The 26,819-nt window shown below is 45.7% G+C and overlaps 1 protein-coding gene across 5 annotated transcripts in view; it reads left to right on the top strand.

Moving 5' to 3' along the window:
• LOC147124895 (kelch-like protein 13) overlaps window positions 1–26,819 on the top strand; it is a 458,191-nt gene that overhangs the window by 340,794 nt on the left and 90,578 nt on the right. For 4 of the 5 annotated variants that reach the window (XM_085994347.1, XM_085994356.1, XM_085994337.1 and 1 more), the window contains 2 exons: window positions 395–508; window positions 24,889–26,193. In XM_085994347.1, the coding sequence (XP_085850473.1) occupies window positions 395–508; window positions 24,889–25,376 (602 nt within the window). In that variant the 3' untranslated portion in view covers window positions 25,377–26,193. Of the gene's footprint in view, window positions 1–394; window positions 509–24,888; window positions 26,194–26,819 lie in introns of those variants that run through there. The other variant, XM_085994366.1, reaches the window with a different exon arrangement.

Below are 26,819 nucleotides of genomic sequence, written 5' to 3'. Positions count from 1 at the left end.
CGTATCTCACGGTGTCATTTCAAAGCCTAGGTGTAATAAAGGAGAAAACGTGAACAAGGTGAAACAACCTCAGCTGCAATAGCTGTGGGAGACTGTAGTGCAATGCGCCCTCATAGCCCCTGCGCATGTACATAATACATGTGGGAACTAATGACAACCCACACTGGATGCAATACAGTTTTTTTTTGTGAACAGTAATAGGCACCCGTTGTATATTAGTATATTAATGGTAAGATATTTCTGTATAATCATTAACTGTTGGATACCAAGACTAGCTCCATAATTAGTTCTAAATGGCACAGCAGTGTTCAGTGAACCTTTACAATAAATAGTTCTTCCCATGTTTTATAGCATTTAATGTATTTCATCATCATTTCTCATTTCTTTACAACAGCCACTGTGGAATGCTACAATCCAAGAACCAATGAGTGGAACTATGTGGCAAAAATGAATGAACCTCACTACGGACATGCTGGAACTGTTTACGGCGGCTACATGTACATTTCAGGTAATTCTTTGTTCAAGTGGTAGCTGGAGCTGTCTTCTAGTAAATTCATTTAAAAGCTTTTGAAGCAAAGCATAATCATAAATGCTTTTGAGTCTCCACAAATAAGTCAGTATTGAACGCAAGCTTCCGATGTAACTTATCCTCAGCATTTTGACAAGTTACATTTTTGGGTTCTTGCACTAGATGCCTAACTTGGGTGCTGTGATTTTTGACGGCGCCTGTAAACGGACCTTGCGTTCCCTACATATAGAGTGCGTCTATATATGGCCAATGTCTCAGTAAATGTAGCGTGATCCCGGGATAGAGCAGAGAACTCTTGCCACTGTACTCTGGCTTATTGTAGTATATCACGTGCACTGCGTGACTTCCTTGTCTTTGGTGGGAGAATTGCTTGTACGCTCCATTAGACTTGGGTTATATAAAGCAATAGCCAAATTTATTTAATATTAAACTGGTAAATGAACAATACAAACTATTTATAGTAGTTACAGTTCTTCTCTAAATATTGAAACAACACAAATGCTTTTCCTGTGCTACCTCCCAACATAATCTTTGATACCTGGTTGCACATTCTTGCGTGCTATAACTGACTTAGTGCAGCACTCCGATTGACTGCTGAGCTGAGTCCACGTAGCCTGCTATATGCCCATAATCATCCTTGACTGTGCCCTTCTCGTATACCTGATTCAGTTTTCACCTCGGGCACAGCTGTCAATTAGAACCACTACCACAGGAGACCCTGCAGGATTACCCCACTCCACCTTGTATGGCCTGCAATGGCTGGTAACTCCAGGCAGCTACCTAGGACACTATTCAACAGATGAAAGAAGAAAAAAAAGTCTTGCACCTTTCACGGCCTCAGGACATCACAAAGCACTTCACAAAGCCAATTAAGTACTTTTGACTTGCAGACACTGTTGTAATGTAGGAAAAGTAGCACACAATTTGTGCACAGCAAGGTTACACAAACGGCAATGAGATAAATTACCAGATTATCTGTTTTAGTGATGTTGGTTGAGGGATAAATATTGACCAGGACACCAATGACTATTCAGTTGACATTAGTATATTAAACTCACCTTTGTTCAACAGGAACCAGGCCTCAGATACATACCCTGGTGCCTTGACCAATATTTATCCCTCAACCAACATCACTAAAACAGATTATCTGACCATTATGTCATTGTTGTTTGTGGGTGCTTGCTGTGTGCAAATTGACTACCATGTTTCTTACATATAAAGTGCTTTGGGATGTTCTGAGGTTGTGAATGGCACTATATAAATGCAAGCCTTTTTTTTTAAGAAGGACACATCACAGAAACACAGCTGCACCTTACCAACAGACAGCTTTCCTCAAGGCGGTCCCTTTACATCTAGTAAGATGTAAATACACCCTCGTTATTTAAGGATACACTGTGTGTTACGTGGAATAAAACTCTTGCTGTATAACACACCACATTCTCCCATTGCCATGAGCAATTCCAACCATTAATTTCTAAAAGAAAGTGTTAGATTCTCTAATCAACTAATGTTGTTCAATCTGCCAGCTCTGGAAAAACACTCTGCTTATATTAAAACATGGCGGCCACCACGTTTGCCAGTTTCCCTCCTCCCATATGTGCATTAGTTTTTCCCTTTCTTAACCTTGGCTGAAGTAGTTTTGAACTGTGCTAACACGTGTACAATGCCACTGATTTGTTCTGAAGCCAAGGTGCTGCAACAGCTGCTCATTCACTATGGTCTCCATGGGCTTTAACAGAATTGACCTTGGTGCTATCTTGTGGATGCCTATAATCTTTATTGGTCTCGTTTCATAGTAAAATTTGAAATGGGTGGGTATGGGGAACAGCTAGTTCTTCCACTGTAAGAAGCCAAGCACGTGTGTTGTCAGAGGCGGCAGCCTTTCCGGGGTCAAGGTTTTGAATGGAACATTTAACACTCTTATCCCTGACTCTGGTTTGACTGTGACACTTTGACATCTAACCTTGGATTTCAGATGTGTTTCCAGTGAGTATGATTATCAGAATTTCTTCCTTATCTACAGGTATGCCATACATCAAGCAGAGATAGAATTGGGGTTGGGCCTGATGTTGGGACTCATTTGACTATTTTACACCTGTCCTTGGAGCTTGTCTGACAAACATGTGGATTAGAGCTGATCTCCGATTTGTTCATACCCCCTGATGATGGGTTCACTTCACACTGGGATATTAGTATGGAGGAAGATTTCCTTGTTCTTTCAGTTTCTTGATCTTTCCTATCTACTAAGGCATTTCTAGTTTTTAACAGGAACATGAGTAGGCTACTAAACCCCTTTCATTTAATACGTAGTAGGCTATTAAATGGCTCCTCTGTTCAATTAGATCCTGGCTGATCTGTACCTCAATGCCATTTACCCACCTTAGTGCCATATCTCTTAGATGACAAAAATCTATCGATCTCAGTCTTGAAAGCTCCAATTGTCCCCTCACATCCGCAGCCTTTTGGAGGAGAGAATTGCAGATTTCCACTAACCGTTGTAAGAAAATGTGCTTCCAGATTTCACTCCTGAATGACCTAGCTCTAATTTTAAGATTGTCTCCTTGTTCTTGATTGCCTCACCAGAGGAAATAGTGTCTCTGTGATAAGCTAAGCAAATCACATACTGCCTTACAAATGCCTTGCAAAGCATGATGGACTAGTTGACATGGGTTAAAAGTTGAATTGTTAACCCCTCGCTTCTGTGAGGAGGATCTACCCCTAACTTGGGGGATCAGGGTTTGCTGCTTCAGGAGACTAAACACGCCGGTCAGTCTATCACTTTCTCAGTAATACACAAAGTCAGAAACTGTAAAATAAGTAAAGTTTTATTAAGGTACCTGGACTTCACTCTGAGAAACCCTTTGTGTCTACACACAAGTATGCCTCCCAAAGAGTGAGTCCCATAAGGATGTATATGTTTATGATCAAACCCACGTAAATGAGTGCTGTCATGGTCAGAATCGAGTACAGTTATCGGCACTAATAGATATAAACGGTGTCCTCCTAAAAAGAGGAGGAAGGAAACTCCTGGCATCTCGAGGAGAAAATCTATACCAGAAGTGGCTCGAGAGGATACAATCTCTCTACAAAAAGGCACAAAGTACCGAAAACCACCCATGGAAGAATAAATCAAAATTATGCACTCCGAGGCCAGTAGGAACGGCGGGAGGTTTTCCATTGATGGCAGTCACATCTGGTGACTGTCTGATATACGACTTAATGCATCATAAACAAGCCAAACTTACATATGCTTCTGATAAGTGCAACTTGACAAGGCACAGAATACGACCCTGGTCCAAAGAACATTGCACCGGAACCGATAACTGCAAGAAATGCACCAAAGTAGAAGGTATACCAATAACAATCGTACCGTATTTCGAATGGTGTATAGAATCAAAAATTGGTGAAGTGGCGGTAGGGGTGCTTTTCCCCACATTTTGTGACACCATCATCTCCATAAATGGAAAAAGAGAGGGACAACACAATGAAACTATGTGGCCTACCAAACCCCATGATAAATCAAAAGGAGCTACTAATTGTCTGCAAACTTCAGAATGGGATCTAGAGAACCTAGCCAGACGATCATACCAGTGTTCTCTAACAGCACTTGAAGGGACTATGTGGGTGTGCAATCATACTGGGTACCCATATTTACCAAATAACTTTAAAGGAAGATGTGCTATAGCATTTATCGTCCCAGCCTTCAGACTTGAAGATGAGATTCCGAGTGAAGACCCAACCTACAGTCAATGGGGGGAAAAAAAGAAATTATGGAACTAATTTCGCATGCGCAAACTCTTGGGCTTGGATCCTTTCAAAACACACCACCAAACCTGGTGGAACCGACTCCTAGGAGCTTTAATACCATCTTATGGAGTAATGATGGCATTAGATGAAATAAGAAATTTGGCACAGGATGTGGAAGATATTGCCAATGACATAGCCATGGCTTTGAAACTGATCAATAAGGAAATGGGCCAAATAAGAATGTTTGCCCTACAAAACAGAATGGCATTAGATTATGTTTTACATGCTCAAGGAGGAGCATGTGCAGTTATTGGAGCAGAATGTTGTACGGACATCAGTGATTTCTCAAAGCAAATCCAAAACGAAATTGATGAAATTGACAGAAAGGGAAAGGAGGCCGGAGACATTGACCCCACAACGGGAAATTGTGGATGGGGGCCGTTGTGTCTACTAGATGGACTATTTGGAGGACTGTTTAGAACAATATTGGAATGGGTCATTTGTCTGGTTGTCTCATACGTACTAGTCTCGGTCATAATTAACAGACTGATTAAGTGTGGATCAGGAAGTGAAAAGCAGATGATTATAATCAATAAACCTCAAGGAAGTATCAATGTCACACAGGACTGGACTAGGATTAACCTGGAAGAGCTGCAAGAATTAGAGGAAGGTGATAGCATTTACGAAGACTCGGCATAGTACTAGGATAAAATGGGACCCCTCCAACCCCTGGACATTGATGACGGGTTACCTTTGCTTGATTGTATGCTTATATTGTATATTGCATTTAACTCCCAACTGAAATATGGCGACTGACTCGGATAACCATATATGCTGTATATGTTCGGAGGAAACTATAAATGATAAAAATATAATCTTTGAATATGTAATATATGTATGGAATAGTTGACACCCTGTCCAGCATGTAGAGAAAAAGGTCGAGGTTATCATGTAATGATAAAAGGAGGGAATGATAAGCTAAGCAAATCACATACTGCCTTACAAATGCCTTGCAAAGCATGATGGACTAGTTGTCATGGGTTAAAAGTTTAAATGTAAAAAAACTGATGCAGGACTATGGGAATGCAGTAGAAGTAGATAAGAAGGAACAGAAGGAGCAGCATGTTCTACTCTCTAACCACACTCAAGGAGACATAAGATAACTGGTGTAGCAGTCTCATGGTCACTATTTGTTGAAAGTTAAATGTGAAACTTAAGCAAAACTCTGTATTTAAAAAAAAAAAAAAAAAAAAAAAATTTTAAACACACAAGTGACTCGTGGAGCGCGTGATCGCCTAGTTTTCTGTTTTCCATGACTTGCAATTTATGAAAATGTATAAATATTGTAGCCCCGTGAGTCTCGGGGCTCACTCTTTGGGAGGCATACTTGTGTGTAGACACAAAGGGTTTCTCAGAGTGAAGTCCAGGTACCTTAATAAAACTTTACTTATTTTACAGTTTCTGACTTTGTGTATTACTGAGAAAGTGATAGACTGACCGGCGTGTTTAGTCTCCTAAAGCAGCGAACCCTGATCCCCCAAGTTAGGGGTAGATCCTCCTCAGAAGCGAGGGGTTAACATCTGTATCTATCCTAATGAATCCTATTTGGCTAATACTGCAATATTCGTTAAACCAGGGCTGTGCACCAGTTTCACTGTGTAAATGCTTGAATAAGACATGGTGTTTTGAAGCCCTGAGCGGCTTAGCCTGAGCCCACATGAAGCCTGGATCTTTGGTAATCGAGGACCCAGTTCAAGATGGCAACTTCCTGCTCGAGACCATTCCATTTAACTAGCTCATATTGTTGGGCCCGTTGCATGTATTCCTTTCAAAGCACTAATGAAAGGCCACTTGTGTGCAGTAGACGTGGTGTTTAAACTCGTTAACTGGTGTATTACTAAGTCCTTTTGGCTGACGGGAAAGTGATTAATTCTAGAACTAAGCAGACATTACCTCTAATTGGAGAGCAAAACAGCTAAGCGAAGCCACAGTCATGTTTTTCTTTTTTTTTCTTCTGAGTCAAACCTCACCGTGACAACCTCCAATCAGGAGGATGATGCATGCTGGAGTCAGTGATCTAGTCTGTCTCCTATTTATCTGTTAGCCGCAACAGAATAGAAAGCAGCACCATGTTTTAAGCAGCTTTTACACTGGTGCTTGTTTAGTTTGGATTGCAAGAAACCAGTGTCCACGTTCTGAGCTCTTCACGATACAAACCATACAAGCGCCCTGTAAAAGCACCTTTATAGGTGTTGAGGTGGGATTTTTCCTACATTACAACAGTGACTACATTTCAGTAAGTGCTTCATTGGCTGTAAAGCACTTTGGGATGTCCTGAGGTCACTAAAGGTGCTGTAGAAATGCAAGTCTTTTTGACCAACTCACAGTTCAGGTACGCTGGCTGGGTTTGGGTCATTTAGTATCTCAAAAAGGGGTTTGGTTCAGCAGAATAGCATGTGAATCCAATGTTCTTTTCCGATAAATCCACAGCACCATGGAAGGCTCAGCTGCACAGGCGGGGGGGAAGAGGAGAGGGAGAGCAATAGTGATAGTGGAGGGATAATTACTAGTCCTAGCCCTTTTCGGGCTACCCCAGATCAGGCATATTCCCCAGACGTTCACCTTCAACTAAAGCTAAAGATAGCCGAATTCTATAAGACGCTTAATTGGGTCTAAAGGTTCAGACTATCTCTCCCTAAAGGAAAGGAACAACGTGTAGATGTTACCGTCCTCTAACACTTTTTATAAGTTTAACTAGACTGTAACCTTCCGGATATTATGAGGGTCCGGAATACCCCCCAGAATTCTGCAACTCCTTACAAAAGAGTGTACAGAAATTGAGTTCGCGAGTTTGATAAAGAAATACTACTTGAGACAATTCTAAAAATATATAGATTTATTTAAGAGCCGACATACAGCTAACAGCTTCTGAGTCAATCGCAACTTTACAGTTCAAAACCAAGTAGCTTACATTTCTTATCCTCAGAGATCCTTATTCTCAAATCTTAACTTAGTACATTTTTACATTTCTTATTCTTAATTCTAATCCAGAATATCCACCAAAATCAAATACCTTGATTACCCATGGCTCAGTTGTAGGCTCAGAGTGGTTCTGAAGCCAAGAATCGCTTGCCCCTTCCCAGCGACTTTTGACTGTCTTTCTGAAAAGCTCTATTTTTATATCCTTTTTGCAGTAGTAAATCCTTTGAAGTTTTCTGCTGATGTAAGCTAATTATCACTAGTCATCTTCCTGTTGACTTTTTTCTATTCTTACTGTCAATTTAGCTGCTGCATGCATAATTATGTCTCTACCATTCGGTGTTCCAAAAACATATCAAAAAATGGCTGCAACAGATTTATCTCTTTGATGTCATTCTTATCGAAGGTCTTCCATTCAATTCTTAATATTGGCTTAACTGGTTATTAGCAGACGTCGTGTCTACTATGTGCTCCAAGTTCAACACAAACACAATGTAATTGCTTGGTGTATCTATTGAAGTCATATCTGCAAAGTGTTCTGTAGGTATCATATTTACAACATGTAAATTAAAGACACTTCAACTAGGATGTTTGTTTTCCTAGCCATCTTAGTTGGTTATATTATAATCGTGTTTCCTGTTTCATTTGATGTTACTTTTACAAAGGCACATGGTTTTTTAATATTCTGTGTTCCTGTTCGAAGTGTAAGTTTTTAACACTTTACTTGGGTCATTCCATTGTGTTTCTCCAGACCTTCTGGAAGTGCCAAACTGCTATTTCAATAGGGCCATGGTTTTGGTATTTTTAACCAATTTCCATTTCAAAAGCTTGTGGTGTTTATAATTTTTGTGTTATCAAACCATCCCATCTCGGAAGCCTGTTTGCACAGCTTGTGTCGTTGAAACTTTAGATTTTTAAACCCAGTATATCATGTATTAATAAAATCAGAATTCTGTTCATATGATGGTGTATTTTTCTGAAATATGGCTTATTCCTTCAAAATAGGGGATTCATTAGTTAGGGGAGCAGACAGGCGTTTCTGTGGCCGCAGACGTGACTCCAGGATGGTATGTTGCCTCCTTGGTTCCAGGGTCAAGGATGTCGTTGAACGGCTGCAGGGCATTCTGAGGGGGGAGGGTGAACAGCCAGAGGTCGTGGTCCATATCGGTACCAACGACATAGGTAGGAAGAAGGATGAGGTCCTGCAGGCAGAGTTTAGGGAGCTAGGAAAGAGGTTAAAAAGCAGGACCTCAAAGGTAGTAATCTCCAGATTACTACCAGTGCCACGTGCTAGTGAGTTCAGAAATAAGATAGAGCAGATGAATGCGTGGCTGGAGCGATGGTGTAGGAGGGGAGGGGTTTAGATTCCTGAGGAATTGGAACGGTTTCTGGGGGAGGTGGGACCTCCACAAGCCAGACGGGTTGCACCTCAATGGGAACTGGACCAATATCCTCGCGGAAGGGTTTGCTAGTGCTGTTGGGGAGGGTTTAAACTAGCTTGGCGGGGGATGGGAGCCTAAGTATAGAGTCAATAAGGAGGGAAGAAAAACTGGAATTGGAAAACAAAAACGTAGAAAGTAAATTGGAAGGACAGCGGAATCAAGGGCTAGATATTAGTCAACAAGGAGGTTTGCCTGTACTAAATGGTATATACTTCAATGCAAGGAGTATAGCGAACAAGGCAGATGAGCTGAGGGCACAGGTAGATACTTGGGACTATGATATTATAGCTATTACAGAGACATGGCTCAAAGAGGGGCAGGTATGGCAGCTCAACATTCCTGGTTACAGGATTTTCAGACGGGTTAGAGAGGGAGGTAAAAAGGGAGGGGGGGGTGTCGTGGTATTGATTAAAGAAACTATTACAGCTGTGAGGAGGGATGATATGTTGGAGGGATCATCAAATGAGGCCATATGGGTCGAATTGAAAAACAAAAAAGGGGCGATCACACTGCTGGGAGTGTACTACAGCCCCCCAAACAGTGAGAGGGAGATAGAAGAATAAATATGTAGACAAATTTCTGAGAAGTGCAAAAATTATAGGGCAGTAATAGGGGATTTCAACTACCCCAATATTAACTGGGATAAAATTAATGTGAAGGGTATAGAAGGTGCGGAATTCCTAAAATGCATGCAGGAGAACTTTTTTAGCCAGTATGTAGCAAGCCCAACAAGGGAGGGGGCGGTTCTAGACTTAGTTTTAGGGAATGAAGCTGGGCAAGTAGAAAGCGTATCAGTGGGGGAGCATTTTGGTGCTAGTGACCATAATTCTGTTAAATTTAAGGTAGTTATGGAAAAGGACGAGGAATAAAAAATTTAAATTGGGGAAAAGCAATATTTGCTAAGCTCGGGGGATTTAGCCATAGTGGACTGGAAACAGCTACTTGAAGGTAAATCAGTGTCAGAGCAGTGGGAGGCATTCAAGGACGAGATCCGGAGGGTTCAGACCAAACGTGCGCTTCAAGAAAAAAGGTGGGACTAACAAATCTAGAGCCCCCTCGATGTCTAGAGACATGCAGGGTAAGGGGAGCGGGCAGGGAAGTGGACGTGAGTCTAGGTTCGGATCAGCCATGATCCTATGGAATGGCGGAGCAGGCCCGAGGGGCCGTATGGCCTACTCCTGCTCCTACTTATGTAAGATAAGATAAAGAAAAAAAGGGAGGCGTATGACAGATACCGAGGGCTAAATACTCCAGAATCTTTAGAGGAGTACAGAAAGTGTAGGGGTGGAATTAAAAATGATATTAGGAAAGCAAAGAGACAGCATGAAAAATTCTTGGCAAGTAAAATCAAGGAAAACCCAAAGATATTTTATAAATATATTAAGAGTAAGAGGATAACTAAAGAAAGGGTAGGGCCTATTAGGGATCATGAGGGTAATGTGTGGAGGCGGGAGACGTCGGTAGGCTTCTTAATGAATACTTTGCGTCTGTTTTCACAAAGGAGAGGGGTGAAGCAGACATTGTTATCTGGGGGGAGGAGTGTGAAATATTAGATGAAATAAACATAGTGAGAGGGGAAGTATTAAGGGGTTTAGCAGCTTTAAAAGTGGATAAATCCCCAGGCCCGGATGAAATGTATCCCAGGCTGTTAAGCGAAGCGAAAGAGGAAATAGCAGAGGCCCTGACCATCATTTTTCAATCCTCTCTGGCTTCAGGTGTGGTGCCGGAGGACTGCTAATATGGTACCCTTGTTTAAAAAGGGATAGACCGAGTAATTACAGGCCAGTCAGCCTAACCTCGGTGGTGGGAAAATTATTGGAAATAATTCTGAAGGACAGGATAAATCTTCATTTAGAAAGACACGGATTAATCAAGGATAGTCAGCACGGATTTGTTAAGGGAAGGTCATATCTGACAAACTTGATTGAATTTTTTGAGGAGGTAACAAGGAGGGTATATGAGTGTAGTGCGTTTGATGTAGTGTATATGGACTTTAGCGAGGCTTTTGATAAGGTTCCACATGGCAGACTGGTCGAAGTTAAAAGCCCATGGGATCCAGGGCAAAGTGTCAAGTTGGATTCAAAACTGGCTCGGTGACAGGAAGCAGAGGGTAATGGTTGATGGGTGTTTTTGTGACTGGAAGGCTGTTTCCAGTGGGGTTCCGCAGGGCTCAGTACTAGATCCCTTGCTTTTTCTGGTATATATCGACGATTTTGACTTGAATATAGGGGGTATGATTAAGAAGTTTGCAGATGATACTAAAATCGGCTGTGTGGTTGATACTGAAGAAGGAAGCTGTAGACTGCAGGAAGATATCAATAAATTGGTCAGGTGGGCAGAACAGTGGCAAATGGAATTCAATCCGGAGAAGTGTGAGGTAATGCATTTGGGGAAGGCCAACAAGGAAAGGGAATACACATTAAATAGTAGGACACTGAGTAGTGTAGAGGAACAAAGGAACCTTGGAGTGCATGTCCACAGATCTCTGAAGGTAGCAGGTCAAGTAGATAAGGTGGTTATGTAGGGGGTGGCATGTGCCCAGTCAGCTCTGCCCCTGACTGTTTCTGAGCGGTTCGAATCGCTCCCACACCCCTGGGTTCTGGACACCGGAGTTAGGTACAGGCGGCGATACAGAAAATAGAGTAGACAATTGGTTTGGTGCAAGAAAACCGCAATTTTTATTAAAGGCACAATAAAACACAACACTGATAATTACTAGAATAATTACAGGCATATAAAATTACACTTAATTGGGAATGGGGAACACACGGCACATCACGGGAAACAAACACATTGAAAATCCCCGTACCCTTATCCCACCCCCAATACCTAACTAGATTAAGCTACGAGGGGCCAGGGATTCATGCTCAGGTTTCCTTGACGGTTCGAAACCTGTCGATTAAGCCGGTTGTGGTTTTGGGGTTCGCTCTTGTCCTTTGGGGCCTGCCGTCGTCACGTGGTCACGGCGCGGCGATGGAGTCGTCTGTGTGAAGTACCCTCCTTTTTCTTCGTTAGAGTAAAGTCTTTTGTTGGGTACTTCACCTTGCAGGAATGGTTGTTCTTCTGGTGGTGGTTTGGTCGCCGACGGTTTTGTTGCGGTTGGGGCTCGGTTGGTGGTTTATATTCTCATTTTGATTTTTCTACCCATGCTTCAAACGCCAGCTTATAACTAGGCCGGGGTGTGTGCCCGCTCGTCCCCAACGCTTTTTCGCTGCCCTTCTCTGCCTATCGGTTTTGCCGTTCGCCTCGTCTCGTCTGTTTGCGGCCCATGTGTCCTGTGCGTGCTCGAATCGGGTTCCGTTCTCCTCCCGCGTTTGGCCCCCGGTGCTGTAATGGGCGTCCCCGGTGTCGAGAGAGAGGCAGGAGCAAGAGGCAAGAGAGAGAGAGCTACCGGTGGGTCTACAATTATACCCGGTTCTTCACCCCTTATCTGCACGCCAAATCAGGTCAGTTCTTTGTTTAATTTGGCGGGCTCATCTAAAATGATTACAGTCATTCACTTTAATGGCTTTTGGGGCGGTTATCTCTTTGTTTAATGGCTTCGATATCCTGGCTGTTTGTTATTTATGAAATTTAATCGTCTTTCCTGGCTTGGTAGCTACCTATGAGCTATTACCGATTATTTATGCAAAAAGTTAATGGCCTCAAGATTAGGTCCATCCTGACTTGATCTGTTCCAAGGTGAAGAATGCATATTCTGTGTTTACCTAGCTGTCTGGCTTTAGAAAATGGCAAAGTCTTTCACAGATCCATGCATGTTAGGTTTCGTTTCAGGATTTGAATGGGCCTGCCTTCTGCAGGGCCTTGCTTTTAAAATCCTGCAAGCCTTGGTCACGAGGTTTCAGAAGCCATTTTCTTTTGTGTACCCTTTTTAATAACTTGTCCATACAGGGTCCCTTTATCCATAACTTTTGGGGAATGTGGGAATTTTGAGAACCCTACAGTTAAGAAGGCACACGGAATGCTTGCCTTTATTAGCCATGATATAGAATACAAGAGCAGGGGGGGTGTTATGCTTCAACTGTATAAAACACTAGTTCGGCCTCAGCTAGAGTACTGCGTGCCGTTCTGGTCACCACATTACAGGAAAGATGTGATTGCACTAGAGAGGGTACAGAGGAGATTTACAAGGATGTTGCGGGGAGTAGAGAATCTTAGCTATGAGGAAAGACTGGGTCTGTTTTCCTTGGAACAGAGGAGGCTGAGGGGAGACTTCATTGAGGTGTATAAAATTATGAGGCATGGATAAAGTGGATAGAAAGGACCTATTTCCCTTAGCAGAGGGGTCAAAAACCAGGGGGCACTGTAATTGGTGGAAGGTTTAGAGGGGATTTGAGGGGAAATTGCTTCACCCAGAGGGTTGTGGGGGTTTGGAACTAACTGCCTGAAAGGGTGGTAGAGGCAGGAACCCTAACCACATTTAAAAAGCACTTGGATGTACACTTGAGATGCTGTAACCTGCAGAGCTACTGACCAAGAGCTGGGAAGTGGGATTAGGCTGGATAGCTCTTTGTTGGCTGGCGCGGACACAATGGGCCAAAATGGCCTCCTTCCGTGCTGTAACTTTCTATGATTCTAACTGCCACTTTTAGCTCACATGTACTATTCGTATTAAAGGGTATGGTGACCTGGTAAACTGTCTTGCAGAATATAGTATTTCCATAGGTTGGGAATCTGAGTGGTGATGTGTGATATCATTGTGTTTTCTACTGGAACTTTTTTTCAATGAAGAACAAACCCAGATTGGGCTTCCATTTTAAAAGCTTCCATGACACCAGATGTAACATTTGCAATTTGGAAGGAAGAATGAGGAAAGGCAATGTAAACTAAAAGGTACAATTTTGAAGGGGGTGCAGGGACAGAGACCCCTGGGGGGTGCATGTACACAAATTTTTGAAGGTGGCATGTCAAGTTGAGAAGGCTATTAAAAAATCACACTGGCTCCGGGGCTTTTTAAATAGAGGCAGAGAGTACAAAAGCAAGTAAGTTATGCTAAAACTTTATAAATCACTGGTTATGCTTCAGCTGGAGTATTGTGTTCAATTCTGGGCTCCACACTTTAGGAAGGATGTCAAGGACTTGGGGAGAGTGCAGAGGAGATTTACTAGAATGGTACCAGGGATGAGAGACTTCAGTTTCATGGAGTAACTGGGGTTTCTGCTCTTAGAGCAGAGAAGGTTATGGGGAAATTTGATAGAGGTGTTCAAAATCATGAATGGTTTTGATAGAGTAAATAGGGAGAAACTGTTTCCACTGGCAGAAGGGTCGTTAACCAGAGAACACAGATTTAAGGAAACTGGCAAAAGAACCAGAGGGGAGATGAGGAAACACTATTTTGCACAGCGAGTTGTTATGATCTGGAATGCACTGTCTGAAAGGGTGGTGGAAGCAGATTCAATAGTAACTTTCAAAAGGGAATTGGATAAATACTTGAAGGGGAAATTTTGCAGGGCTGTGGGGAAAGAGCAGGTGAGTGGGACGAATTAGAGAGCTCTTTCAAAGAGCCAGCACAGGCACAATGAGCCGAATAGCCTCCTTCCGTGCTGTATCATTCTATGATTTGCTGCTGCACACATGAACATTGCAAGCTGAGACACGGTAGATTTTAAGCAAGTTGTTACTGGCTGTTTTAAGAACATAACATGGTTGAACCTCCCTCTTCCCCTCCCAGCACCACAATGTGAGAGCAGCTTCTAAAGCCTAATCTCTTCAACCTCATGCTAGCAATATTGCTTGCACTGTCATTTAGCATTAGATTGTTTTCTCTGTCCTGATCAGTCTCTATGCAATTGCTCTTAGTTTTGAAACTCCCTGGTGTGCAGTTCAGGTTCCAGCCAGGTAGTGCCATGTTTGCATGGTTTGGCTCCTGCCTGGCAGGGACATTAACTGTCCTATTTAGGAGAGAGCTCTGCGCATGCCCGGACACACACATACTCAGAACGCTCTTCCAAAAGTTAGAAATTCAAATGTTTGGAGAGTAGGGAGAGCAGGACCTCATGAAGTATGTTGCATCCTTTTCTGTGTTTGTCAAAGCTCCTCCTTTTGTGTTCTCAGCAAATTTTGAGGCTGTGCTTGCTGTGTGCATGAAGGGAACAAAAGTGACCCCGCACTGACCCTGGGATACATCACTTCCAACCCTTACCCATTAACCCTAACCTTTTGTTTCCTGTATACTACACTGTTGTGTCCGTGTGTTGATAGAGACACTGAAGACAGGAGTTGGTTTCACAGGTGTTTACTAAACAAAGTCTGGAGTGGAACTAACTGATACAACACAATATACAGGCTTATACAGCCCGAATGGCCATTACCGGCATTACAGTACACATGGGGCTCTTAAAGGCACATACACGATAATTCCTCCCCTTTTAGCCAACCAGCACATAATATTTTAAGTAATCATTAATTACATGTTACAAGAAAAATAATCTACACATTGCGGCAGTTAATTAATTATAAGTCAGTCTCTCTGGAGGCTTCCTGACTCAGTCCAGATAACGCCTCGGTGGTGTAGTAGTTTCTGGTGGTGTAGTAGGTTCTTTTGGCAAGGCTGATTTGGCTTGAATGCCAGTGTCGGGTTCATCGGGTTCCAGTATCACCGGATCGGAGGTAGATATGGGTATCTCTACTTCATCATTAGGCGTATAGAGTTGTGGTGTAGGTTGTCCCTTTTCGGATGACTCTATGATTTGGTCGGCATGGCGCCTTATTATGCTTTCTCCGATGTCTACGGTATACATCAGCGGTCCTAGTCGTGTGCAGATAGTTCCAGGCTGCCATTTCTCGGTACAGTAGTCCCGGGCCAAAACTTGTTGACCTATCTGGAAGGTTCTAGTTGGCCTTTCATTCATGCCTTGAAATTGCCGGTTCTCCACGTCCTTTCTGATGTTTGGCTTGATCAAATCCAGCCGGCATCTTAGGTTTCTATTGAAGAACATCATGGCGGGAGTTTGGTTTCTAACCATATGTGTTGCATTCCTGTATGCGAACAAGAAGTTATCCACCTTGTGCTGAAGTTTTATGTCTTCATTACCCATGGCCTTCTTGAAGGTCTGGACAAACCTTTCAGCCAATCCATTGGTGGCGGGATGGTATGGGGCGGACGTGTAGTGCTTAACCCCATTGTTTTTTTAAGAACTTCCTGAATTCTTCGGACACAAATTGCGGTCCATTATCAGACCAGATCTGTTCCGGCAGCCCATTCCTGGCAAATATGGTCCTTAATACTGTGATGGTTTTTTCCGTGGTGGTGGAGGACATCTTTATTACCTCCGGCCACTTGGAGTGTGCATCAACCGCGATTAAGAACATTGAGTCCATAAATGGACCAGCAAAGTCGATGTGTACCCTTTGCCAGGGGGATGAGGGCCACTCCCAGGGATGTAGAGGGGCTTGTGGTGGAGCGTTTTGGACCTTCTGGCATCCTAGGCAGCTCTTGGTCATTTCTTCGATGTCTCCATCGATACCTGGCCACCATACAAACGCCCTGGCTAGGTTCTTCATTTTCACTCCACCCAGATGCCCCTCGTGAAGCTCCTTTAGAACTTTATCCTGGAGTTTGGGTGGAATCACCACTCTGGATCCACACATCAAGGTTCCTCGGCATACTGACAGCTGTTCTCTTCTTTGTGAGAATGCTGGTAACAGTGGTTCGCCATGCGCTGGCCATCCCTTCACTGTTAAATCGTAGACTCGTGAGAGAGTCGGGTCATTTCTAGTTTCCCTTTCAATGGCAGAATTTGTTACTGGTAGACAATCGACTATGGTAGACTGGAAAATCTCCACTGGGTCTACGGTAGGTGCTTCTTCTACCGTTGGCAATGGTAGGCGCGATAACCCGTCAGCATTCCCATGCTGTTTTGATCCTTTGTATTCTATGTTGTATTGGTGTGCCCCTAGAAAAAGGGACCACCTCTGTAGCCTTTGCGCTGTCATAATGGGAACACCCTTTTTAGGGTTGAATATGGAGATGAGTGGTTGATGGTCAGTCAACAAGGTAAATTTTTGTCCGTGTAGGTAATGGTTGAATTTCTTCACTCCCCATACCAGGCTGAGTGCTTCCCTGTCGATTTGGGCATAGTTAACGCTCAGCTGAGTTCAATGAGCGTGACGCAAAAGCTATCGGCCGTTCCGAGCCATCAGGGAATTTATGCGATAATACCGCTCCTACGCCGTAAGGGGATGCATCGCACACCAGTCTGATTGGCAGTGATGGGTTGTAATGAGCCAAAACTTCTTTGGACGTGATTAAGTCTTTGCATTTATGGAAGGCACGTTTACAGTCTTCGCTCCATTTCCAAATTACTCCTGTTTGTAGCAGTTCATTAAGAGGGTGTAGAAGAGTTGATAAGTTCGGTAAAAATTTATGATAGTAATTTATTAATCCCAGGAACGACCTTAATTGTGAAACATTTTCAGGTGCTGGGGCTTTTATGACCGCTTCAATTTTTTCAGGTGACTTATGCAACCCTTCCTTATTAATTATGTGGCCACAATATGATATTTGATTCTGGAAAAATTCGCACTTGGGGCGATTTGCTCGTAGGCCCTGTTCTCTCAGCCTAGTGAGCACCTGCTCCAAATTGGCAAGGTGCTCGTTGTCATTTTCTCCTGTTACAAGGATGTCATCGAAGTAGCATTGAGTCCCCGGAATCCCTTGCAGGACTTGCTCCATAGCTCTTTGCCAGATAGCTGAAGCGGATGCTACTCCGAAAACCAGTCGATTGTACTGGTATAGGCCTTTGTGTGTATTTATCGTGAGATACTTTTTAGAGGCCTCTTCAACCTCCATCTGTAGATATGCCTGTGCCAAGTCAATTTTGGTGAAACGTTTCCCTCCGGATAGTGAGGCGAAAATATCTTCTATCCTCGGAAGAGGATACTGTACCGTGTGAAGGACCGGGTTTACAGTCACCTTGAAGTCTCCACAGATGCGAATTTTTCTCTGTTCTTCAGATTTATCATTATTCAATGTTTTCTTCATGACCGGGACGATGGGTGTTGCCCACTCGCTCCAATCTATTTTGGTTAATACGCCTGCCTTTTCCAAATTCTCCAGCTCTGCCTCGACTGCTGGACGAATTGCGTATGGCACCGGCCTTGCCTTAAAAAACTTGGGAATTGCCGCATCTTCCACTTTTATTGAGGCGGTGATGCCTTTCAAGGTTCCTAGTTTCTCTTGAAACACTTCCTTGGCGTTGGCCAAGATGTCTTTTAATCGTTCAGGTATGACGTCATCATCATATTTTTCCTTACTGGTCACCGTCAGTGCCTGAATGGAGTGCCAGTCTAAACGTATTTTCCTGATCCATTCACGTCCCAACAGTGGTGGACCACCATCTTGTAGAACGTATAAATACAACTTCTGTATTTCCTTGCCGTTGTATACAACAGGCACCCTTATTTTTCCTTTGGGGTATACTTTCTGCCCCGTATATGTTTTCAAGATAATGGATGTGTCTTTCAAAGGTATATGCGGAAATAGCCGCTTGTAATCCCGTCGATTTATGACGGTCAGAGCTGATCCTGTATCTAGCTCCATTTTAACTGGGGACCCTGCTATTGTGAGGGTAACCCAAATGGTCTGGTAATCTTCTTTGGCAATTACATTATGTAATTTGAGAGAGCTTAGCCTCTTGTTTCCGGAGTCGCTATCGCTCTTCGGGTCTTCGGAGCTACTGTCCGTCATCATTTGTACCTTTCTGTGCTTTTCCTTATTGATTTTTTTTCCGTTAGTGGATTTTTTGTTTCCAGATCGGCATACACGTGTTATGTGTCCCATCTTTCCGCATTGCCTGCATGCTTTGTCCTTGAACCAGCAGTCCCTCTGGTCATGGGTGGATCTGCCGCAGCGATAACATCTCTCGAAACCCCGTGTCATTTCATGGGTGCCGAAGTCCTGCGGCTTTTGCTGTATTTCTGCAGCTCCTCTTGCACTAAAAGCCTTGTCCAGTGTCAAATCTTTCTCAGAAAGTAGCCTTTTTTGTGTTCCTTCACTTAGGAGACCGCAGACGAATTTGTCTCATAGAGAATCTGCCAGTCTTGCCCCGAATTGGCAGTGTAGGGTATCAACAATCTCCTTAAAATTCTTGTCCATCGGTTCGGCTGGAGTGATTAAGTTTCATAACAGCTTATATGTCTTTGCGCCCATTAGATATAGAAGTACTGAAGCTTTTTTTTCATCTTCTATTCCATTTGCGGTGCAATATACCTCCACTCTTTCCACATATGTTGTCCAATCCTCTATCTTGTTATCAAAAGCATCAATATTGCCAGACTTAGGCAACCTAGAAAAAAAATGGCACTTCCCCGCCGCTGCTGCCGATGACAACGCTGTTTCCCGCGGTTTCCGTTCTTTTTATTTATTTATTTACAGTGGGAGACTCGTTCCCGCCGGACTCTCTCTCTAGGTCTGAACGCCGACCTGCTTGCAGCGCCGGCCGTCTCCTGAGTGCTCCCTCCCCGTCTGTTACTGCTTACCTCCGTTTTCGCTGCTTGGCCTAGCTGCAGAGCCAGCCGCTGGAGCCCCAGCCCGACGCCCAGGAAGGATTATTGCAGTACCTGCCACCAGCTTGGCTAGCTGGTGAAACCACAGCTTTTTCTTTTTCTTGATTTCTTTTCAACTTTGGACGCCAGAGGAATCGATGTCCTTGCGGTGCTGCCGAATTGCAGGTAAGTCCGTTTCCAATTCGTCGCCACTGTTGTGTCCGTGTGATGATAGAGACACTGAAGACAGGAGTTGGTTTCACAGGTGTTTACTAAACAAAGTCTGGAGGGGAACGAACTGATACAACACAATATACAGGCTTATATAGCCCGAGTGGCCATTACCGGCATTACAGTACACATGGGGCTCTTAAAGGCACATACACTACATACACGACCAAATTCATGTAACAAGCATCTTGTGAGACAGTTTATGAAAATCCATATACACCATATCTACTGCATTCCCTTTACCTATCCAGTCACTTCTTCACAAAACTCTATTAAATTTGTCATACACAACTTGCCTTTAATGAAGTTGCACTGGCTATCCTGGGTTAATCTATGCATTGCTAAATGCTTACTAACTTTATCTCAAACTATGGATTCTGAGGCCTCTATTAAGTCCCAACGACTGGGTGGGGGGGTTTAAATTGTCAAATGCGCGAAAAGCGACCTTATCCCGCTGCGCAAAGGTGTCCGAGTGTCCCATCCTAGAGAGGTGGGGCACTTCATCATTAACATATTTAAATCAGGTTCCCACAGTGAACTTAAAATGCATTGTGCCATGAGGTCAGGGAGCGTGGCAGCGCCAATAAAGCGATTTGAATTGAATTGAAAGGGAGGCGGGAGCTGCCAGCTCCACAATGTAATTTCCTTTTCCAGCACTCCTTGTGGGCCCAGAGGAGCAGGAGTAGGAGTACTACCCTGCAATATCCCACCTTCACCCACCCCCCCGCCCCCCTACCCCCACCGCCCCCCCCCCCCCACCGCCCCCCCCCAACCGCGATATCTCACCTCCCCCCTCACACACTGCGATATCTCACCTCCCCCCTCACACACCGTGATATCCCAACTCCCCCTCACACACCGTGATATCCCAACTCCCCCTCACACACTGCGATATCCCACCTCCCCCTCACACTGCGATAGCCCAACCCGCCCCCCACAGTGACATCCCACCTCCCCCCCCCCCCCGCATCGCGACATCCCACCTCCCCCCCGCACCGCGATGTCCCACCTTCCCCCCCCCCCCGCACCGCGACGTCCCACCTCCCCCTCACACACTGCGATATCCCAACACCCCCTCACACCGCGATATCCCACCTCCCCAAACCACACACCGCGATATCCCACCTCCCTCCTCACACACCGTGATATCCCAACTCCCCCCCCTCACACTGCGATATCCCACCTCCCCCTCACACACCGCGATATCCCACCTTCCCCTCACACTGCGATATCCCAACCGCGCCCCCACTGCGATATCCCACCTCCCCCCCCCCCCCACACTGCAATATCCCACCCCCCCCACATACACCGCGATATCCCACCTCCCCTACCCACACCGCGATATCCCACCTCCCCTGCTAACAACGCGATATCCCACCTCCCCCTCCACACCGCGATATCCCACCCCCCCACGCACACCACGATATCCCACCTCCCCCACACACACACACACCGCGATATCCCACCTCCCCCTCACACCGCGATAGCCCACCTCCTCCCCTCACACCGCGATATCCCACCTCCCCTTCGCACACCGCGATATCCCACCCCCCTCACACACCGCGATATCCCACCTCCCCCTCACACACCGCGATATCCCACCTCACCCTCACACACCGCGATATCCCACCTCCCAAACCACACGCCGCGATATCCCACCTCCCCCCTCCCCTCACACCGCGATATCCCAATCCCGTTCCCCACCGCGTTATCGCACCTCCCCCCCCGCACACGGCGATATTCCACACCCCCTCGCACACCGCGATATCCCACCTCCCCCTCGCACACCGCGATATCCCACCTCCCCCCCCCCCCACACCGCTATATCCCACCTCCCCCTCACACACCGCGATATCCCACCCCCCCCCAACAAAGCGATATCCCACCTTCTCCTCACACTGCGATATCCCAACCCCGCCCCCACCGCGATACACTACCTCCCCCCACACACCGCGATATCCCACCCCCCCACACACACACCGCAATATCCCAACTCCCCCCTCACACCGCGATATCCCACCTCCCCCACCGCGATATCCCAGCTCCCCCACCACGCACACCGCGAAATCCCACCTTCCCCCCCCACACCGCGATATCCCACCTCCCTCCTCACAGACCGCGATATCCCACCTCCCCCCCACACACCTCGATATTCCACCCCCCCCCACTCATCGCGATATCACACCTCACACCGCGATATCCCACCCCCCCACGCACACCGCGATATCCCACCTCCCCCTCACACCACGATATCCCACCTCCCCCCCACACACCGCGATATCCCACCTCCCCCACCACGCACACAGTGATATCCCACCCCCACGCACACTGCGATATCCCACCCCCTCACTCACCGCGATATTCCACCTCACCCCCTCACTCACAGCGATATCCCACCTCACCCCCTCACTCACCGCGATATCCCACCTCACCCCCTCACACCGCGATATCACACCTCTCCCCTCACACCGCGATATCCCCCCCCACGCACAACGCGATATCCCACCTCCCCCTCACACTGCCATATCCCACCTCCCCCTCATACCGCGATATCCCACCTCCCCCCCCACACCGCGATATCCCACCTCCCCCCCCCCCCCCCCACACCGCGATATTCCACCTCCCCCCCCACACCGCGATATCCCATCTCCCCCCACCCCCCCACACCGCGATATCCCACCTCCCCCCCACACACCGCGATATCCCACCTGCTCACCGCGATATCCCACCTCCCCCACACACACCGCGATATCCCACCTCCCCCCCCACACCGCGATATCCCACCTCCCCCCCCACACACCGCGATATCCCACCTGCCCCCCACTCACCGCGATATCCCACCTCCCCCCCCACACACCGCGATATCCCACCTCCCCCCCCACACACACCGCGATATCCCACCTCCCTCCTCACAGACCGCGATATCCCACCTCCCCCCCACACACCTCGATATTCCACCCCCCCCCACTCATCGCGATATCACACCTCACACCGCGATATCCCACCCCCCCCCAACACCGCGATATCCCACCAGCCCCGCACACACCGCGATATCCCACCTCCCCCCCACACACCGCGATATCCCACCTCCCCCCCACTCACCGCGATATCCCACCAGCCCCGCACACACCGCGATATCCCACCTCCCCCCCACTCACCGCGATATCCCACCTCCCCCCCACTCACCGCGATATCCCACCTCCCCCCCACACACCGCGATATCCCACCTCCCCCCCACACACCGCGATATCCCACCTCCCCCCCACACACCGCGATATCCCACCTCCCCCCCCACACACCGCGATATCCCACCTGCCCCCCCACACACCGCGATATCCCACCTCCCCCCCCACACACCGCGATATCCCACCTCCCCCCCCCAACACCGCGATATCCCACCTCCCCTCCCACTCACCGCGATATCCCACCTCCCCCCCACACACCGCGATATCCCACCTCCCCCCCCCCCCCCCAACACCGCGATATCCCACCAGCCCCGCACACACCGCGATATCCCACCTGCCCCCCACTCGCCGCAATAGCCCACCTGCCCCCCCCCCCACACACACACCACAATATCCTACCTCCCGCCCCCCTCCCCCCCCCAAACGCAGTGATGTCCTTCTTTCTCGTCCCACTTTGAGCACATACATTATATTTATTTTAGTCTATCTTTGGATAGCTAAATTCATCCAGCATGTCCCTTTGAACTGCCAACAGATACCCACCTCTATTTCATCTCCACTTTTTGATGGTCTGCAATTCACAGTGAGAATTGTATTATTTTCATTCTGATGAATTAAGATGTATCCATGTGGATAGAATCCTTTACAAATACTTCCACCCACACCCCATTTTTCACCTCCCTATCTCCTGAAAATGTCATAACCAGGAGCATTAGGGTCCCATCCTGACCTAAGCCACAGCTCTGTTATAGCTATTGTAATATATTCGTCACTAATCTTTACTGCTTCTAACCCCAGAGTTTTTATTTCAAATGGATTAATGCCTGTGCTAAAGGAAGGGAGTGAGGAATTTTAGATGAACGTGTTGGTACGCAAGTATCCTGCAGCGTAATTGCAGGGTCAGGACGTCTGAGGCTGAACCCCACTGTTTGCAATCTTTGTGTAATAGTTGACCCTGAAATGAGCTACCAACCACACATCTGCGGTGTAACTACGACCGCCTATTTCCATCTCCATAACATCGCCCGTCTCCGCCCCTGCCTCAGCTCTTCTGCTGCTGAAATCCTCATCCATGCCTTTGTTACCTCTAGACTTGACTATTCCAACACACTCCTGGCTGGCCTCCCATGTTGTTCCCTCCGTAAACTTGAGGTCATCCAAATGTCAGCGGCCTGTGTCCTTACTCGCACCAAGTCCCGTTCACCCATCTCCCCTGTGCTCGCTGACTTACATTGGCTCCTGGTTAAGCAACACCTCAATTTTAAAATTCTCATCCTTGTGTTCAAATCCCTCCATGGCTTCGCCCCTTCCTGTCTCTAATTTCTTCCAGCCCCCTCCCCCCCGGAGATATCTGTGCTCCTATAATTCTGCCCTCTTGATCATCCCTGATTATAATCACTCCACCATTAGTGGCCATGCCTTCAGCTGCATAGGCCCTAAGCTCTGGAATTCCCTCCCTAAAACTCTTCGCCTCTCTACCTCGCTTTCCTCCTTTAAGACGCTCTGTAAACCTACCTCTTTGACCAAGCTTTTGGTCATCTGTCCTAATTTCTCCTTATGTGGCTCGGTGTCAAATTTTTGTCTTATAACGCTCCTGTGAAGCACCTTGGGGTGTTTTACTACGTTAAAGGTGTTATATAAATACAAGTTGTTTGTAAATTGAACCCTCAGATCAAAAGGAATTATTATGATGGCTAAAGGGCTAAATTATGAAGACAGATTGCATAGACTAGGTTATATTTCCTGGAATATAGAAGATTAAGGTTTGATCTAATTGAGGTGTTTAAGATGATTAAAGGATTTGATAGGGTAGATAAAGAGACATATTTCCTCTGGCGAGGAAGTCCAGAGCAAGGGGCATCTTAAAATGAGAGCTAAACCATTCGGGGGTGATGTCAGGAAGCACTTCTTCACATGAAGGGTGCTGGAAATCTGGAACTCTCCTCACAAAGCGGTTGAGGCTAGAGGGTCAACTGAAAATTTCACAACTGAGGCTGATAGGTTTTTGTTAAGCAAGGTTTTTGTTAGGCAAGGGTATTAAGGGTTATGGAACCAAGATGGGTAGATGGAGTTAGGATACAGATCAGCCTTGATCTAATTGAATGGTGGAACAGGTTCGAGTGGCTGAATGGCCTCCTCCTGTTCCTAGGGGTCATATTCTTAAGTGGATGCAGACTTTCTACTCTTAATGGTAAAAGAACTTAACTCATTTCTCCAAGAAAATAAAAGTAGCAAATAAACTACAAAAGGAACTTGTCCTAACTGTTCCGGATTTGTTCTTGCTCCACAGGAGGGATTACCCATGATACCTTCCAAAAAGAACTCATGTGCTTTGACCCCGACACAGACAAATGGACCCAGAAAGCTCCGATGACCACTGTTCGGGGCCTGCATTGCATGTGCACCGTTGGAGACCGGCTTTACGTCATTGGAGGGAACCACTTCAGAGGAACCAGCGATTATGACGATGTCTTGAGCTGTGAGTTCTACACACCTGCCCTGGACCACTGGACCCCAATTGCAGCCATGTTGCGTGGGCAGAGTGATGTAGGTGTGGCAGTCTTTGAAAACAAGATCTACGTGGTGGGAGGGTATTCCTGGAATAACCGCTGCATGGTGGAGATCGTTCAGAAGTACGACCCAGAGAAAGACGAATGGCAGAAGGTCTTTGATCTCCCGGAGTCACTGGGAGGAATCCGAGCATGCACTCTTACAGTTTTTCCACCAGATGAAAATTCTGGGTCACCTTCCCGAGAATCGCCTCTCTCTGCACCTTAGAAAAAGAACACAAGCGCTCTAACTTCAGCTCTTACAAAGAACTCATTTGCACAGCATCATAATTAATATCAAAGATGTTCTGCCTATTTTGCTCGGTAGTAACTATTGTAGGCAGTGACACGAGTATAATTACAGAAACAGTGGATTGAGTTATTTGTGCAGTACTGTTGACATTGGTTGTCTGCCTGTTACAAGAGAGACATCATAATATATGTATATATGTCCAGGATTGAACTCTGTCTGAAAAAGTTTAGCGATTTTACTGTTATACAGTGTGATTTTTTTTGGACAGTGCAATGCTGAGGCTCTCCCACTATGATTCATTTAAAACAGTTCATTAACTAACCTATGGTGCATCTTCATTACCATGGGCTTGAAGATTTCAAAAATAGTTTAATACAGTCCATATAGATGTGGGAAGACAGCCTGTTACGTGGCTGTTTGTCATTAAACTGTTGACCCAAGTTAATCGGTTGCCCCACCTATTTGAAATTACAAGGCAGACCTCATCTTTTGGTATCTTAAGTTAAACGCAGCGCTGATGGTTTGGATTCCAGTACGCAGTATTTGTGCTACCATCATTTCACTTCTGCTGAATTCGAAGAGCTGACCAGTTTGATTTTAACCCTGGTCAGCTCTAACCTTCTCCTTTGTTTGCTGTACAGGTCACTACTGTGCTGCGTCTCTCCTCTGTACATCTTGGTTGATGAGGTTATTTAGAACGTGGTGCGGCAACATTAGGAGCGCTGCTTACGCTCAGTGAACGTGAACTATGACGCTCAACATGTTTTGTTCAATAAAAATTTAACTGAAATCATCAGGCGTACATACTTCCTAACTTGCATCCTTCCCAAAACTTGCTTGACGCAAGTTACAACATCTACTTATTTTTATCTGTATGCTGTTTTTGCCTTTAAACTGATGATTAATGGAAATGAACTTCACAAATTTGTTTTTGAATGAATAATCTGACTGACAGTATAAACAGAAAATACTGGAAATGACAGCAGGACAGTCAGTATCTGTAAAGACAAAAGAATCACGTTAATGTTTTGGGTGTAGGTCCTTCATAAAAGCTTTAGTTTATTTTTTTTTTAAACCTGAGATACTTCAGATATTTATATTCGCAGTATTATGAGAATGGGACCACGTCTGTTCCTTTAACATTCTGCTCTTCAAAGGCAATTAATATTTGTGCTTTTGTTTTTAATGAAAATGCTTTTTTTTTTTTCCTCGGTGCTGCCCCTCTTCATTTTGTCTGGCTACACTAAACCAAGTGAGCCCAGAACCAAACCTAAAGAAACCCCACCTCATCGATCGTTCCCATTAGTGCACCTGCTTAGAATCAGTTGACCAGGTAGGTTTTGTGCTCGAGAGGTTGGAGGAACTTTTTAAACCCATTATTAGAGGCTTTATGGCACCAATTTTCTAACTTGGTTCCTC

Source organism: Somniosus microcephalus, chromosome 1 (genome assembly GCF_052327205.1).
Source record: "Somniosus microcephalus isolate GS21.2 chromosome 1, FLI_Smic_1.0, whole genome shotgun sequence".
Lineage (NCBI taxonomy): Eukaryota > Metazoa > Chordata > Chondrichthyes > Squaliformes > Somniosidae > Somniosus > Somniosus microcephalus.
This window is presented reverse-complemented; position numbering and strand designations above follow the sequence as displayed.